The sequence below is a fragment of the Drosophila arizonae genome, chromosome 5 (genome assembly GCF_054131065.1).
Source record: "Drosophila arizonae isolate 15081-1271.41 chromosome 5, UAZ_ARI_1.0, whole genome shotgun sequence".
NCBI lineage: Eukaryota > Metazoa > Arthropoda > Insecta > Diptera > Drosophilidae > Drosophila > Drosophila arizonae.
Window position 1 is genome coordinate 16,589,948 of NC_142925.1, and position 15,967 is coordinate 16,605,914.

Sequence of the window (15,967 nt, forward strand, 5' to 3'; positions counted from 1 at the left end):
TTGAGCTTGCGACATTTAAATGCATTTTTTTTTGTGGCACACGGTGCGTATGATAAATGTGTCAGAGAAGCCATCGCAATTGGCATTCAACTTGAAAGCGAGTTTCTTGTGCGCACAGGTGAATAAAGGGCTGAGCAGCTATAAATTAAATACAAATTTCAATTTACTATAAATAAAGAAAGAAAGAAATATATATATGTATATATATAAATATAGATGTATGCATATTTGTCATAATTTATGCGCGTGTGCATAATTCTGTTGGCGTGTGCAGTGGACAGGCGTATCGCCATCAGCAACAGGCGCAACGTTTGCTCGTTTTTTTATTATTTTATTTTATTTTATTTTAATTTTTTAAGAGACATGCTACATATGCATGTGTTCCGCCTTTTCTGGCAGTCATAGCAGCAGCAAAAACAACAAAAACAGCAACAACTTTGGCCGTTGCAACAACATTTGTCCGACTGCTTAAACAGGCTGAGGCGAATTTTGTTTTGTTTTTGGGCGTGTGCCGAGCTCATTTTTATTTATTTATTTTGATGCTTGAGTGCCTATTGAGGCTGCAAAGATAGAGGGTATATTGACTGCTCCTAAGTGTTGGTGAGCGAGAGAGAGAGAAAAAGCTGGTTGCTATGATGCTTTAGTGTGGGTATTTATATATATTTCAATGATGTTCTCATATAATTACTGTATAATATTTGATTGAATTAAATATATTTTCATTAATATATTAAATATACGTATTTTAATATTCTAAGTCTTTTAAATCTGGTTTTTGAAGTGCGTCTCAAAACGTAGTTGGATCAGAAAAATATAGTAAGAAAATAATTGAAAATAAGCTTAAAATGAAATTAAATTAAAAATTATATTTTTCGGCTATATATAAAATAAAAACCTATATATTTTCTTTATAAAAATAATTTTAAAAATAAAAATAATTTTAAAAATAAAAATAATTTTATACATATATATAATAAATTTATACAAAAAAAAAAAAAATTTTTTTTCTATTAATATATATTTTATATATTTTTTTTCCTAGCTTTGGTGTGCATTCCAAATATTTATCATAAGTTGGCCAAATAGGCACAGTATAAAAATATATAAATATAAGCTTAAAATAGTTTAAAATATTTATTTATTTTTTTTTTTTTTTAATTTTCGCTTGAAACAACATGCATTCCACTCTGAGAGAAAACATTAATTAATTAGCAGACGCCCCAGCTTTACGAGCAGTGTATCACCTCAGAGTGGAATACTGAATGACAATGCTTGGTGTGTTTAGTGCTATTTATACTTGTTCTGGCACTAGCTCTCCAAAAGAGTTTGGTCTGCTTAGTCTGAGCTGAGCACCTGAGTCAGCTATAGAGACAATAATCAAGAGGTGTCAATTGGTATGAGCTATGTGAACGATTGAAGAGAGCGCATGCTGGAGGCACAACAATTTCATACTAATACCAAGAGCAGCCACAGCAGCATTCTTTATAGGGTATCTGCTTAGCCACTCACACATGCTTAACGCGCTCTTGTGGTGTTTCTCTGGCAAATTTATGTTGCTATTTAAAATTTATTTGGGATTGTTGAGCGGAGTTCTTTGGGCAGTCGGACAACGACGACGACGGCGACGCCTATTATGTAATTTTGCAAATGCAGCAAGTTGTTATTTAAGAAAATAAATAAAATATGTCTAGCTGCGGCTGTTTATGCGAGAGTGCAATTAATAAATTACTAGACTATTTATTTATGCTGCTGCTGCTGCTGCAGCGTGTGTTGAAATTGGACTGAGACTAAGGCCTCGCATGGCCCAAGTCTTTTTTTTTTTTTTTCAATTAATTGAATGTGCGTTAGCAGCACGTGCCACTTAGTTAATTATGTTTTGATATAAATATATTTGATATATGTTGCAAACAGGGAAAACAGCAAATTGCTTTCAAATCGCACAGCATTCGGTTGGCTTTCGGGTGCTCCACTGCACTGCAAATAAAGTTGTCCAGTTGTCCGACCGTCCGTCTGTCCGGCTCTATACGGCTGTCTAGTTTATGTAATCACCCACAACATGATTGTTATATCTTGTTGCCCGTTGCCGCGACAGGCGCCGTTATTTATTGCAGACTCAACGCAATCCCAGACATGTTTAGACTGCTCTCAGCCTTTCACACACTCACACACACTCAAACAGACTTTGTCAGTCAGGCGAACTGCCTGTCAGTTCGTCCGTCGTCCATCAGTCCGTGTGACAAGCAAACAACAAAGTGGCACCTGCACAAGTGAGCTGCTAAGCTCCGGCCACGCTCCAGCCACGCCCAGCACTGATAGCAATCGATTGGCAATGCTGTGAAGGATTTGGGATGCGATAATAATAATATTTGGCATTTCGCATTGTCTGTCCATTCGCTTGCCTAATTGCTTTTTAATTTCACATAACGAGCACACACATTAGCAAATTAATTTAATCGTTTTTCATTATTAATATTTTTAGGTTCAATTGTTTACATTCATCATCAACTCATCCCATGCATTGCAGCATCTGAGCCGAGCTCGCCCGCCTCAGAGTTCACTGAACTGAGTCAGAGACTCTGAAATTAACTTACAATCACAATTAACACCTTCGGATGTTGGTTTTTATTTCAGCTTTACGTTTTCCCCTCTTAGGCTTCACTCTGCAAAAGCTGATTGAAAATTGACAGCCAGCGGAGGGCAACAAAAGAAATCGTTTGAAAACAAAAATCACTTTGTGGTTTGCAATTTTTAAAATTAGCATAATTTGTGCAAATTCATGACACGAGCATTAGACGAACGCCAATGGAGGCAACTCTTTTGATTGTTAACTTGGCTAGCTGAGTGTTGGCTTAGACCGAATAATTTATAAATTTAATTTTAATTTTTATTTTACAAAAAATTTAATTTTTTTTTTTTTTACAAAATTTATTGAAAAAAACCGCAATGTGTTGCCCAAGAACAATTTATCTATTAAATTAAATTCAAAAATATAAATCAAGAATATATATAATTAAATAAATATATAAATAACATATTTTTTAGAATTAATTTTAAATGCCATATTAATTAAGTTATTAATTTGCATCAAATTTTAAATTTATTAATTTTTATAATATTGTATTTAAAAATATTTTAAAAATTTTATTATCATTTTTTTATTTTTTATTTATTAATTACTTTTGTTTTATTTATTTATAGCAAATTATATCAATCAACACATAAGTAACAAATTAAATAAATTAAATATAAATAAATAAATTGATTTATATAAAATTTTGTATATAAATGCATCAAAAATATACAAAATAATATAATATTTTTATATACAAAGGTATATTGCATACATATGTATTTCAGTTGTTTCATTTCCATTTCATTCCGCCTTTATTCCCCTTTCACTTTTGGGTCTCTTCCTCTCTTCCTTTATTTAAATGATTTCAATGCATTGATCAATCAAGAGAACTTTTCCAAGTTTTCAAGTTCTGGATGCTGCCCTCATTGAGATCTCTTCAGAGAGCACAACAGAAGCACAAATCTTTCAACTGTGCGAGCAAATGTCTGAGCGCTCAGCTCGCGATGACAACGGCCTACACGACTCAGTTCACACACAATTGAGCTAGAAGTTTTGTTAAAATTTCAACAATAATGTTTACATACTTGACAGGTGTAAGACACTTTATGATTAAATGGCAAGCCTCAATTAAGTTTTCAATAGCTAAAAGTTATAGACAGCTCAAGCAGTGACTGAAATATAGTTATTGAAAATTGTAACACTCTGGTTGGGTCAGTCTTTACATATACATTTTTTTTTCGCTCTGTATGGAAATTTTAATAACTCTTCATATGCTCAATATTTAATTGGATATTAAACTTTTTTTTTTTTTTAATTTTGGCTTGAATGACTATGGATTCGGTTATAGCAGCCGCCTCCTGGTCGCATTTTTATAGCGAGGCATAAAAGTAACTCGTTGTAATTCTTGTTTCAGCTTTAAGTGTGTTTTTTCTTTTTGTTATCATCTTGGTCAAGGTTAAATCTAATCGGCGCTTAAGATCACTGTTCAATATGACCGCATGTAGCCATAAACTAAAGCAGCAGCAGCAACAATAAAAAAATCGAAATAATGAGAGTAAGAACAAGAAAATACAAACAAACAAAAACTAAGGCGCAACACAACAGCCTCTATAGTCTCAACAGTGTTAACAGTTTGTTTACATAAAGCTGCTCGTTAAAAAAAAAACCGAGCGAAAAAGAAAAATCATAGCTTAGGAATACTGAGCCCACCTTCGGGCAGCGCTAATGCTAAGCCATGTGTGTGAGTGTGTGTGTGTGTGTGTGTGTGTGTGTGTGTGTGTGTGTGCAGCGATCAATGAATATTTATAGAAACACACACGGCAGGCACCGCCCATGGTCAACTTATGGCCAGTGGCTTAAGAACAAGAACATGGCCCACACAGCCTCTCAATGCTCTGAGCCGCAAGGCAATCAAATCAAATGCAATCAAAATTAATTTGCTCATTCGCTTGTTTGGCAAAATGTAACAGCTAGATGCTTAACGCACTCTGCAGCAGTCTTTTATTTATTTTTTGGCATAATAAGCGTGTGTGTGTGCGTGAGTGTGGCTACTATGCGTTGGCTGCTGCTGCCAACAAGTTCAATGCGAACGGGCCAAGTCAAAGTGCGCTTTATAGTTTGCCGCTCCAATAACTTCGCATGACAGAGCAGAGGCTGAGGCTGAGGCTGGGGCTGAGGCCGGGGCTGGGGCTGAGGCCGGGGCTGGGGCTGTGGCTTTGAGGGGGGGTCGCAGCTCAGCACAGTGAGGCAGCCAGACGCTTAATGAAGTTGCATGTCAATGTCAGCCGCAGTCAAAATCAAGACAACTCAACTCAACTCGCTGCAGTTATCCTTGCACTTACTTCACCAAAGTGAAGGTCTATCAAGGCTGTTTGCTGCCATGCGATTCTCTTAGCCAAGAATATGCGAATAGTCTAATAGTCTAATAGAAAAACAAAGCTTAAGTTGCCTAGGCTCAAGTGCACTTTAAATCACTTAAATCTTTCACTTTCCTCACCTCGGGACAGGCGCCTAATCGCCTTTTGGCATCGGCGTTGCACATATCACGTAACTCAAACAGAGTGTTATTAAAATGCAATATGCCAGAAGGCGGGGTGTTGGCTCACTTCTCTGGCTCTTGCTCTGCCGCCTGCATTGTGGCGGGCAATTAAAAATCATTTTTCATGAGGAAATAACGGAACGTAATTGCCCCAAAATTGATTAAATAATAAAATGTGCACCTATATTTTTGTTGTTTTTTTTTTTTTTTTTTTTTTTTTTTTTTTTGAAGTGTGGTTTATAATTGAAAAGACTGTGAAGTGGAGCACAGCTAATCCTTTATACTCCATCGTGCAACATGCGTAAAGATCGCCAGCAGCTGATCTTCGCAGCAGCAGCAGCAGCAGCAATACTTTTGGTGCAATTTCGCCTCAGGTCTTAATATGCGCTTGTCGTTATGTCGAATCAGTTTTGCTTCAGTTTTGTTGCAGCAAGTGGCCAACTAGCCAACTGGGCGAACCGGGCAGCTGACCAAACTCGAATCTCAATAGAAACACTTGAGCAACTAAATTTGCATTTGCCAAAAAAAAAAGAAGAAAAAAACTCGCCTCATTTGATATGATACCGATGGGATGGTGAAATTGCAAATTTATGTATTAGTTTCGACAAAAATTAATAGCTTCATGTAGGAAATATGACGTGTGGCTCGAATTACTCAACTCATTAGATGCAAATGTTTTACATGCACCCAAAAATGAACACTGAACAACAAAATTAAAGTCGAGTGAAAGACAGGTGACATTTTTATAGAGGAAATATTTACAGCTCACTACATTGTCAACATTTACTACATTTTTACTGATATTTCAACTAAGTTCAATTGAAATGTAAAATAAAAATAACTATCTACAAATTTTGACAAAAGAAGAAAGTAAGGTTTTATTTTTAAGTTATATGTTAATGTGTTTTTTTTAAGTTATATTATTTTTTAAGTTACAGTATTAATAACTAAAAACTTTATATATTTTAAAACATATTTTAAAAACTTTATAAAATTTTAAAATATAAAAAGTATATACATTTTGTTTTAATTTTTTATTTTATGATGATAATTTAATAAAAAGATAGTCATATGTGGTTTATATATCCATATAGGCTACTTTTGTTTTAAAAATACTTATTCAAATTCAAATTATTTTAAATTAAACAAATAAAGCTTTTATGTAAATTTATAAAATATATATTGCTCATAAAAAATAATTTAAAAATTTGTTTTATAATTAAATTTGTATATTTTTTCAACGATGAAGATTTTATTATATTTTTTCAAGCCTAAATACTCTCATTAAAAATTATTTTTATCAACAATTTGGACTAAGATAAATCTACGAGAAAAAGAAAATTCCTTAATATCCTTCACAATACAAATTCATTTATTTGCGGGCAATTGAAATATTTAAAAGATTTTCGTGAGATTAGAATTAAGCAATTTTCAATTGAAATAAAGTTTATTTGAATTTGAAATCAGAAACGTTGTAAATGTCGCTGCATAAATGTCGATGTATTTTACAGCAGACGCTTGTCTCGGCGAATGTCAAATCAAAAGACTTAGACAACGAACTCGCTGTCGACGAGTCGGCCCAAAAGAGCAAATAACATAAATTTTACTGCTTTTAACACGTTGATGCCGCATCTGATGCAAATCAAAGCAGTGGCCAGTTTGTCTATAAGTGTGCGCGATATTTAAATATTGTATATACTTAGAAACGGTTAGGCCAAGAGACACGTTCAACTCTGTGTAAATATCAAGGCTGCAGCGTCGAGCATCAAGTAAACAATTTGTTAAGAAGGTGACGATGAAGAAGCTCAACAGCTCAAAGTGAAAACTTGTTTTTGGTGCCGAAAGACTTGAGGCTTCTTAATGATGCTGATGCGACGTCTGATGCTGGTTATTCTGCTGCTGCTGCTGCTCTTGTGCGCGTATCTAATAGAGTTGCCCAAAGCGCCACGAAACCCGTGTCCAAAATGGCAAAACGCTGTCGCTACGACTACCTAATAATTGGGCTCGTTTCTGTTTGTCTTTCAGCTATTCACTTGTTGTTATTTGATCAAATGGCATAAATACTCGAGCCACATACATTTTGATCTTTAGGCGCTGCACTCCACCAAATGCCAAAGTGAATGCAAAGGGCAACACGATGGATGCAAAGGCGTGGACGTTGAATGCCACACCGAAAAGAAATAAATAAAGGAAGAGCCCAAAACTCATTTCAGATATTGCATTGTGTAATAAATGAAGTTTTAGTGCCTTATGGCAAGGTTTGACCTTAATTCGGTGACGCAAAAAACAATCCTGATTGGGTGATTGAGTCACTCACTTATTGCTGATCGACTTTCCAAAGTGGGGAAGTGAATTTCCTTTTTAGGCAAAGTCTTAACAGCTGTGGCTGATACTTTAGATGACACTTTGGAAAGGTTTAAATATGAAAAACTCGTAAATATATTGAATATGGTTTAACATGTATTTGCAAGAAATGAAATACATTTAAGAATATATTGAAAAATTGCAAACAATTTTTTTTTTACTTTAGTAAATTATTAATTAAATTTAAAAAAAAATTAATTTAAAATAAATTACATAGCAAAAATTTTTTGTACTTAAATGTAAGGCAATATAATTTAGGAATGGTATAATTAATAAAAATAATAATAAAATTATATAAATAAACTTAAATGTAAGGCAATATAATTTAAGAATGGTATAATTAATAAAAATAATAATTAAATTATATAAATAAATTAAATTAAAATAAATTGATCAAATATATTAATAAATAATTTATAATAATATTGATTAATTAAATAAATAAATAAAAATAAAATAAATAATATTGTTAAATAAATAGCTATAATGTGCTCAAAGTGAGCAGGAATTATTATTATTATATATATATATATTTTTTTTTTTTTGACTACTGTTTACTCATGGAAATTAAAAAATAACTAAAAATTACTTTATTGCTCTTAGAATATATACATTTCAGATTGAATTCCAAATTCTTATTTCTTGCTAGCCATTTTCATATATTACTAGCCTAAATTCTCTACTAACATCATTAGAACATTCACTTAATAGCAAATGCAATAATTCTCTAATATGACTTCACTGATCTCTCAACTGTAAAGTTCGTAGCATCTATAAAAAATTTATGTTGAATTTTATATGAGATGTTCCTTGATTAACACATTATTTTATAGCAACAATTTTATATCGACATCTCGAACATTAAAGCAAATAATAAAACGTCTGGCACACGTAGAAGCTTCATGAAATTGAATAGAATCTAGTTTTTGGCTGTGTAAAGCACTTTGGGGTGACCAAGATCATTCGAGTGCACCGTCTGATACGTTTATGTGGCTGTTAATTAGTAGACAAACGCTGTCAGAGAACCAGGCTGCATCTGCTGTGCGACCTTTTGTATAATTTGTTTAAACAAAATAAATGTTGGCCTGACATTTGGCGCAATTAGCATTAATCAAGCTTGACTATTTGCAGTTGGCCCCAAAAATGCTGTATTTATCAGCAAATGGCACAGGCCATTTGTAAAGTGCTGCTAAAGGCCCGCTCTGCCCGCTCTGTCGGTCTGGCAGAAAAAATTATGATGGCTGGAGCGCTGATGTTGATTGACGTCTTTTGATTTGTCCTTGAACTCGTTTCATCTGTTGATTAATTTCAACGCACTTTGCCACAGTGCGATGCACTTTGTAATTTAATATTAAACAATTAACAGGCGCCAACACAGCGCCAAAGTAATTGTCATCAATTTGTTGTATTTGCGCAACTAATTGCCGAACATTTGTACAACGAACGCCCAAAACGATGTTGGCCTGCAGGGCGTCGAGTGCGTCTAATTAGCCATGAATATTGTGATGATTGTGTCGGTGTGTGTGTGTGTGTGTGTGTGTGTGTGAATTGGCGCAGTCAAGCGAATATTTCAATGTCAGATTGCTTAACACAATTGTAACTAGCTGACAATTAATGAGCCAGCCAATTGCCCTATAATCAGTATACATTACTCCAGAGTAGCCCTACGTTCTCACTCGTAAATACAAACTTAATTTTCAGTTTATTTATTGCTATTTCAACACGCAGACAATCTCTCAAAAAAATAAACCAGCTGTTTATTTGCTTGCCTGGAGCTGTGTTTGGCAAGGTGCCTTGGCCAAATTGGGGCGATACCGATACTCTGTTTCCCTTTCAACTGCCCCACCCAGCGGGTAACCTAACGGTCGCAGCTTGAAGTGTTTCATTTTTTGCGTTTTCTTTTTCGCACAGCATCCAGTGCCAAGTGGGTTGGCAGGCTGGGCAGGGCAGGGCAGGGCTATCTGTAATTTTTGTTGCTGTTTTTGTTTCTTTTATGTAATTAAGTCAACACAGCAACAACAGCAACAACAATAACATCGGCAAATAGTGCGTGCCAAGAGCTGTGCCAATTTATATGCTGCGCCATAATTAAATAAGCCTACAGTGCAACAACAACAACAATGAGAGCAACAACAAGAGCAGCAGCACGCTGAGCCATATTTTGGTGCCAGCTTGAGCAATGTGCTTGTTAGCAAGTTTGTGCCTTAAGTCTTTTGTGCACTGTGGTTACAATAGAGAAATAATTGATCAAAAAATCTGCCGATCAAAGCAAAAGATAATAAGACAAAATCCAGGATTAAAGAATTATATATATGGATGTTGATTATTTCAGGCAAATAAATTAAAATCAGAATTTGTATGGCATATAATATAAAATAAGCCGGAAAGTATAAGCTTTAAATCAAAAGTAAAAATCTTTTATCTGCAGCAAAACACCTTTAAAAACAAAAATATAAATATACAAAAGAACTAAAGTTTTATAAGTAATAAAATTGTAGAATAACTTAGAGAACTAAAATTTTATTTCAAATAAAATTGTAGAATGACTTAGAGTGGAAATCCGCATTTGAAGCTATGTAATACATATATATGTATATATAAACAAGTTTGTGTCTTTTATAAAAAATACAAGACATGCAAAGTACCAAACCAACCGGAAGATGACCTAACTATAGCAAAAAAACTTGTCCAAAAAATATGGAAAATATAAATTTTAAGATTTTTCAACATAGATGCTTGGTAACAAGTTTATGCCTTAAGTCTTTCGTTAGAGCCGAAATTTAAATTGCCAAGTAACATACGTTTTCTTTTTTATTTCCAGCGAAACTTATCAAAATTTACAAATACATAAATATACCACTTAAATTAACTCATTTATATCTTTTTATTTTTTTTATTTTTTTTTATTTTTTTGAATGAAGTCAATCCACTGTATGACATATCGTGTCGAGAATGCGGCTGTTAGGCAATCGCTAAGCGACTACAAAATGTCTAAACTATTTGATTAGGTTACATGCGGTCAATAATTACGCTGCGACTCTGTCTTAAGGCGTACGCACATTTTATGGCACCGACTATTCGGCGGGACTAATTAAATGTCCATAAATTTGCTAAAAGACTTCGCGAAACGATGAATTGCACAACTTTAGCTGTCTTGGAGATCTTCTGTCGATTTTTAATTACAAGTCGGCTTTTTGCTATTTTTCTTAGCCGTTTAAGGTCAAAGCTAAGCCGGAAGCCTGTCCGAGCGGCCAGCCAGGCAGCCGGGCAGCCGGTTAACCGGTCAAATGGCTGCAGACGAACAGCTGCAGCGAGCTTACGAAATTTAGCTTTTTTTTTTGGCCATTTTGTACTTCAAAATGTCAGCGGGCACAAACATTTTCTACATACATATTATTTATGAATTGTAAAATTTTTCAATTTTTCTATTTTGTTGCTGTGCAGCACTCGCACTTGGCCATAACAAGTCGGTCAAGACGGCCAAGTCGGCCAAGCCGGGCCCAGACATTGCAGTTTGACCTTTTATTGGCTGGCTGCTTGGGTAACCTCTTTGTCTATCTCTCTCTGTGTAATTATTATTAAAAATACATTTTTGACTTTTGTTTAACAAATTACAAAAAAAAAATGAACACACGTCAGTTAATTGCCAAAAAAAAGATTTATAAATAAATATATTGTATATATTGTATTTATTTATTTTTTTTTTTTATTTTAAAGATGATGCCTTGTTTATTGGCCATTTGTGAGGCTGATTGGTTGATTGGTTTTGATTGACCCGATTGCCGTGCATATTTGTTGTCTCCGCTCGTTATTGATTATTAATTTTTGGCATTGTGACATTTGCTTTGATCTTCATGCATATCTAAGCAGACAAACTCAATCAACTGGTTGCTTGACTCATTCGTTGCGCTCAGAGTTTTGTCATTTGTCTGCGAATTTCCCAAGCTAATTAAGAACTTACTTCCTAGGCGAAAAGACCAACATTTCGTTCTCGTTTCAGACAAATATTTGCACTTAGCGTGCGAATCATTGTGTGGCATTTGTGAGCGCTTAATTTCCGCCACAGGTTAAATGTTAATTGCCAATTGTGTTATAATTAAAAGCTGAAGCAATTTATCAACAACTTATTATCTGCAAAATAATACTAAAGTTGTTAATAAGCGATTGAGAGAGTCGCAGAGTCGACAGACGGATTGACCTTCATCTGGCTGATGTGTGGTGTTAATGTGAGGAAGCGAAAAGAACATTTGCCACTCTGTGTTGCATTAATCATGTGTATGTATATGTGTGTGTGTGGGTGTATGTTTGTAAGTAGTTATGATTATAAATGTTTGATGTGCGAAAAAATCAAAAGGAAATATCATGCAAAGCCCCATTTCCGGAATAGTAGGTGGCATGGTAAATAAGTTCCATTTTATATAAAATGTAATATACATATATAAGCCATTCGCAAAAACATATTTAGTTTGTTAAGTTCCACATATATTCATATTAATAAAAATTAAATTTTAATATTTCAATTTGTAATTAAAATAATCACTTCATTTTCATATTGAAATTTTGGGTTCTAAATTTTTCTTAATAATTAGTTTAGTTTCAATTATTTATTTGTATAAGGATAAAATTTAATATTTGAATTAAAATTTGTACATTATTTTTTAATGGTAAATTGTAATTAATTAATTAATTTAATTTAATTTAATTTAATTTATTTAAAAAATTATTAAGTTGAATTAAAAATTAAAATAAATTATTAAAAACTTATAAATAAAAATACTAACAATATTATATTAAAAACAAATTAAATTAAATCTAAAAAATTATAAATATTATACATATATTATAAATATATGTATAGCTAATTTTAAAAATTTAATAAATATTTTTTGAATCAAATTTTAAATCATTTTTCGGCTGTTTAAATATTCTTTCTTTGTTGATTTTTCTTTAGCTATATTCATTGACATTTTAAAAAGTCATATCATACGTTGAAAATTTGGAATGTAAAAGATTTACATTTTATTTATCTTTCTATTATTTAAATAATCTTCTATTTTTCTCATTTTCGATGGACAAAAAAGATTCTAATACTAATCGAACTACTATAGATGACAGATATAGCGACTATTTTAATCAGACAGTTTCAAAGCAACGATTTTGCTTGCTAGATAAGATTCACACAGCTTCTCAGCTACTGTTGCTAATGAGCAGTCAGTGGGCGCGGCATTTAGCATCTGAGTGTGGGCGATCTTTACTACTGGCTGACAAGAATGAGTAATGGGGCAACTGTTATACGACAAGTGTAGAGTTTCGTAACTGTGATACGCTGCAGCTTTCAAATGTTTGCAAGAATTTCTAGATACCATGCTAATATGAGAAGCTGATAGTTCTATCTAGCATGACATATATGTGAGACAGTTCTATCTCTCTATCTATTTGTCAATCTTTCCAGCTGCCAGCTTCGATATGAGCATGGCATATGCTATACAAATTCTTGTCACAATTCCTAGGCGAATTGACGTTTATATTTATTTCTAAAATCTATTTTCGAAATATATCTCTAGCATTTACAGACAATTATAAGACACATTTGCAGCATATCGCCTATGCGCCATCTAAGTTTTCACTTTAGCAAATTGGTCAAGGTGCTTGATTTGGTTGTGACGACAATTCGTGAGTGTTTCTTTTTGTTATGGTTGTTACTATTGCTGCTGCTGTTGCTATTGCTGTTGTTGTTGCAGCTGGCCACTTGACAATGTCTAATGCCGATCGACATGCAATTCACATTACGGCTGCCATTTGCTGGCCAAGCGTGGCGCGATACTGCGAGATATATATAAATTAATGCTTAATCAGCAGAAATTGTCTAAATCCGCAAATTATCGGCAAGTGGCAGGCGTTTAATTGTAACTGCCCCAAGTGCGGCCCACAGCAGCCAAAAGCCAAGCTTGGCCATAACAATAGCCGCAGTCTGTCATAACAGCTAACAAAAGACACCACCAAAGGGGCGGGCTAATTGAAATTCTTGTGGCATAGTCAAAGATTTTCTGTTGACCTTCTGAGATATATGTATATATGTGTGCGTGTATGTATGTGTGTATGTGTGGTTCACTTACCATTATCAAATCGCCAGTTTCCATATGGCGGCGCATTAAGATCGCTGCCATGTTCTGCTCATCTTGGAAGACTTCACCAATCTCATGCTTGTGATGCTGCAAGAGCAGAGAAGAGAGGTTATATTATTATACTTTGCCTTGCAGCTTTCAATTAACAAACAAATCAATTTTTTGTTGTTGCTCGCATTCCAAGCATACCAAAAAAATAAATCCACTAAATGTAAAGCAATTTTTTATAAAGAAAAAAATAAAAAAATAAAGAAAAATCATTTGTGCTGGTCTGTTATTCTGTTTTGCTGCTGGTCAAAGCCAGTCAAAGCCAAAGCCAAAGCCGTGTGGTCAGGCAGCTGTATATTAATTAAATGCGCCAGCAGCTAAAGAAGGAGACGGCGACAATGGATAGAGACCCAGACTAAGAGATTAAGAGATGCAGAGAGAGGGAGAGAGAGAGAGGGAGGGGGAGAGAGGGACAAGAGCAAAGTTGGCTGTTGGCTGCGTGGGATATGCGGCAGCGGGGCTTTTTGATTTATGCAGTTGGTCAGCAAATGTGACGCCTCAACATGCACGTCACTCATACGCCGTGTGTGCCGTGCTGTTTGCCTGCGCTCAGGCTGACCATGAAAAAGCCGCGCTGTAGCTGTAGCTGTAGCTTTGGCTAAAGCTTAAGCATTTGACATTTGGCCAACTGGCAACGGAGGCTGCTGATCTGGTTTCAGTTGAGCCGAGTTCTTTAGCAAATCCTTTGACATCGACATCGACATTCGCATTGTAGTTGATTTAAGACTCAAGGTAATTGCTGCTTTATTTATTTTTTTTCTTGCCAAATTTAAGGAATGCATTTGATTTGAATTAGCATAGCATTTAAAGTATTTCAAATTTGCTTATGCGACACGCAGAAATCAAATGTGTCTATGTGAGTGTGTGTGTGTGCGACTAATTAAATTAATTGCCGGCTGCGCCTGCCCATTAATTCTGTAATAAATATCGAAATAAATGTAATCTGACACTTGACATCAGCATTTGGCATTGACTGCGTATCGTATAGCGCATTCGGACCCACAAAACTTGTCCGCGGCGCTCTATCAAATTACAAGCATAAATCATTTTCATAACTGGCCTCAGCACAAATATAAATCTATACATATATATATATCAATATATATGTATGTGCTCGTAAAATGCCATAAAACTAAGCCAAGTGCCAAAATCAAAGTCACTGCAAAGTGACCAAATAGCCACTGGCCACAAATTTGCCCACATGCGATGAAAGCGGCGGAGCAACCGCATAGGCCATAAATCAGCCGGAGGTTAAGCGAACAATCGGACAGGAACGGAAGATGTGGTTTACAAATTGATATATATTCATATATACAAATATTTAATTAAATATTATAACATTTGCACGCAACGGCCAATCAAATACTATGGCATGGCATATATTAACAAAGAATTGCCAAAAAATAAATATGGAAAGCTTTTTGGAGCGTGAGAAAAAATGGAAAAACTAAATTTATAAAATGTATATTTATATGGTATAAATTTAACATATTAAATAATATTAATATTACATACTAAGTAATAATAATATTCAGGAATAAAAGCAATCAAAAGTTGTTTGAAAATAATACAAATATAATATAAAAAGTATTTGTATATTAAAAGAAAAACCACTTTACATAGAAAATGTAAATAAATATAACGGCAAATTTATTTGAGCATTAGGAAATTGCAAATAAATCTAATATCAAATATATTTGAATATTCTAAAATTCCAAATTATATATAAATATATATTTAATAAAAACACACTTGAATTTTACAAAATTTAAAATTATATATAGATTGCAAATAAATATAATATAAAATATATTTGAATATTATGAAATTTCAGATTATATGTAAATTTTAAATATATTTTTTATCAAAATATTATGGAATATTAAAAAATTGCAAATTACATATAAAATAAAAATAATTTTAACATAAAATATATTTGAGTATTATAAAATTGCATATTATATATAATTTGCTAGTGAATATAATATAAAATGTTTTTGAGTATTATAAAATTGCAATTATGTATTAATGGCCAATAAATATGATATATTTTTTAATATTATAAAATATTATATTATATTTATATTATAAAAATATTTAATACATTTTTTTTGCGTATTTCTAGTTTAAGTAAAAAAAATAAAATTTTGCTTTTCTGTCTTTTTTCTTCTTCTTTAGCTTCCTTGTTGGCTAAATTTCAAAAATAAAATAATACCATATTCGAAGAAGATTTCACAATTGTGTGAGTGCGAATTTCTTTGCAAATATTTGCAAATTATTTTCAGGCGATTAATCAAATCACTGAGCCTGTCTGGTCAT

At 33.4% G+C, this 15,967-nt stretch overlaps 1 protein-coding gene across 4 annotated transcripts in view; it reads right to left on the reverse strand.

Annotated features, from left to right (window-relative positions):
* Positions 1-15,967, reverse strand: part of sona (sol narae metalloprotease) — a 70,627-nt gene that overhangs the window by 22,962 nt on the left and 31,698 nt on the right. For all 4 annotated transcript variants that reach the window (XM_018012990.2, XM_089471209.1, XM_018012992.2 and 1 more), the window contains exon 4: positions 13,592-13,687. In XM_018012990.2, coding sequence (XP_017868479.1) covers positions 13,592-13,687 — 96 coding nt within the window. The remainder of the gene's footprint in view (positions 1-13,591; positions 13,688-15,967) is intronic.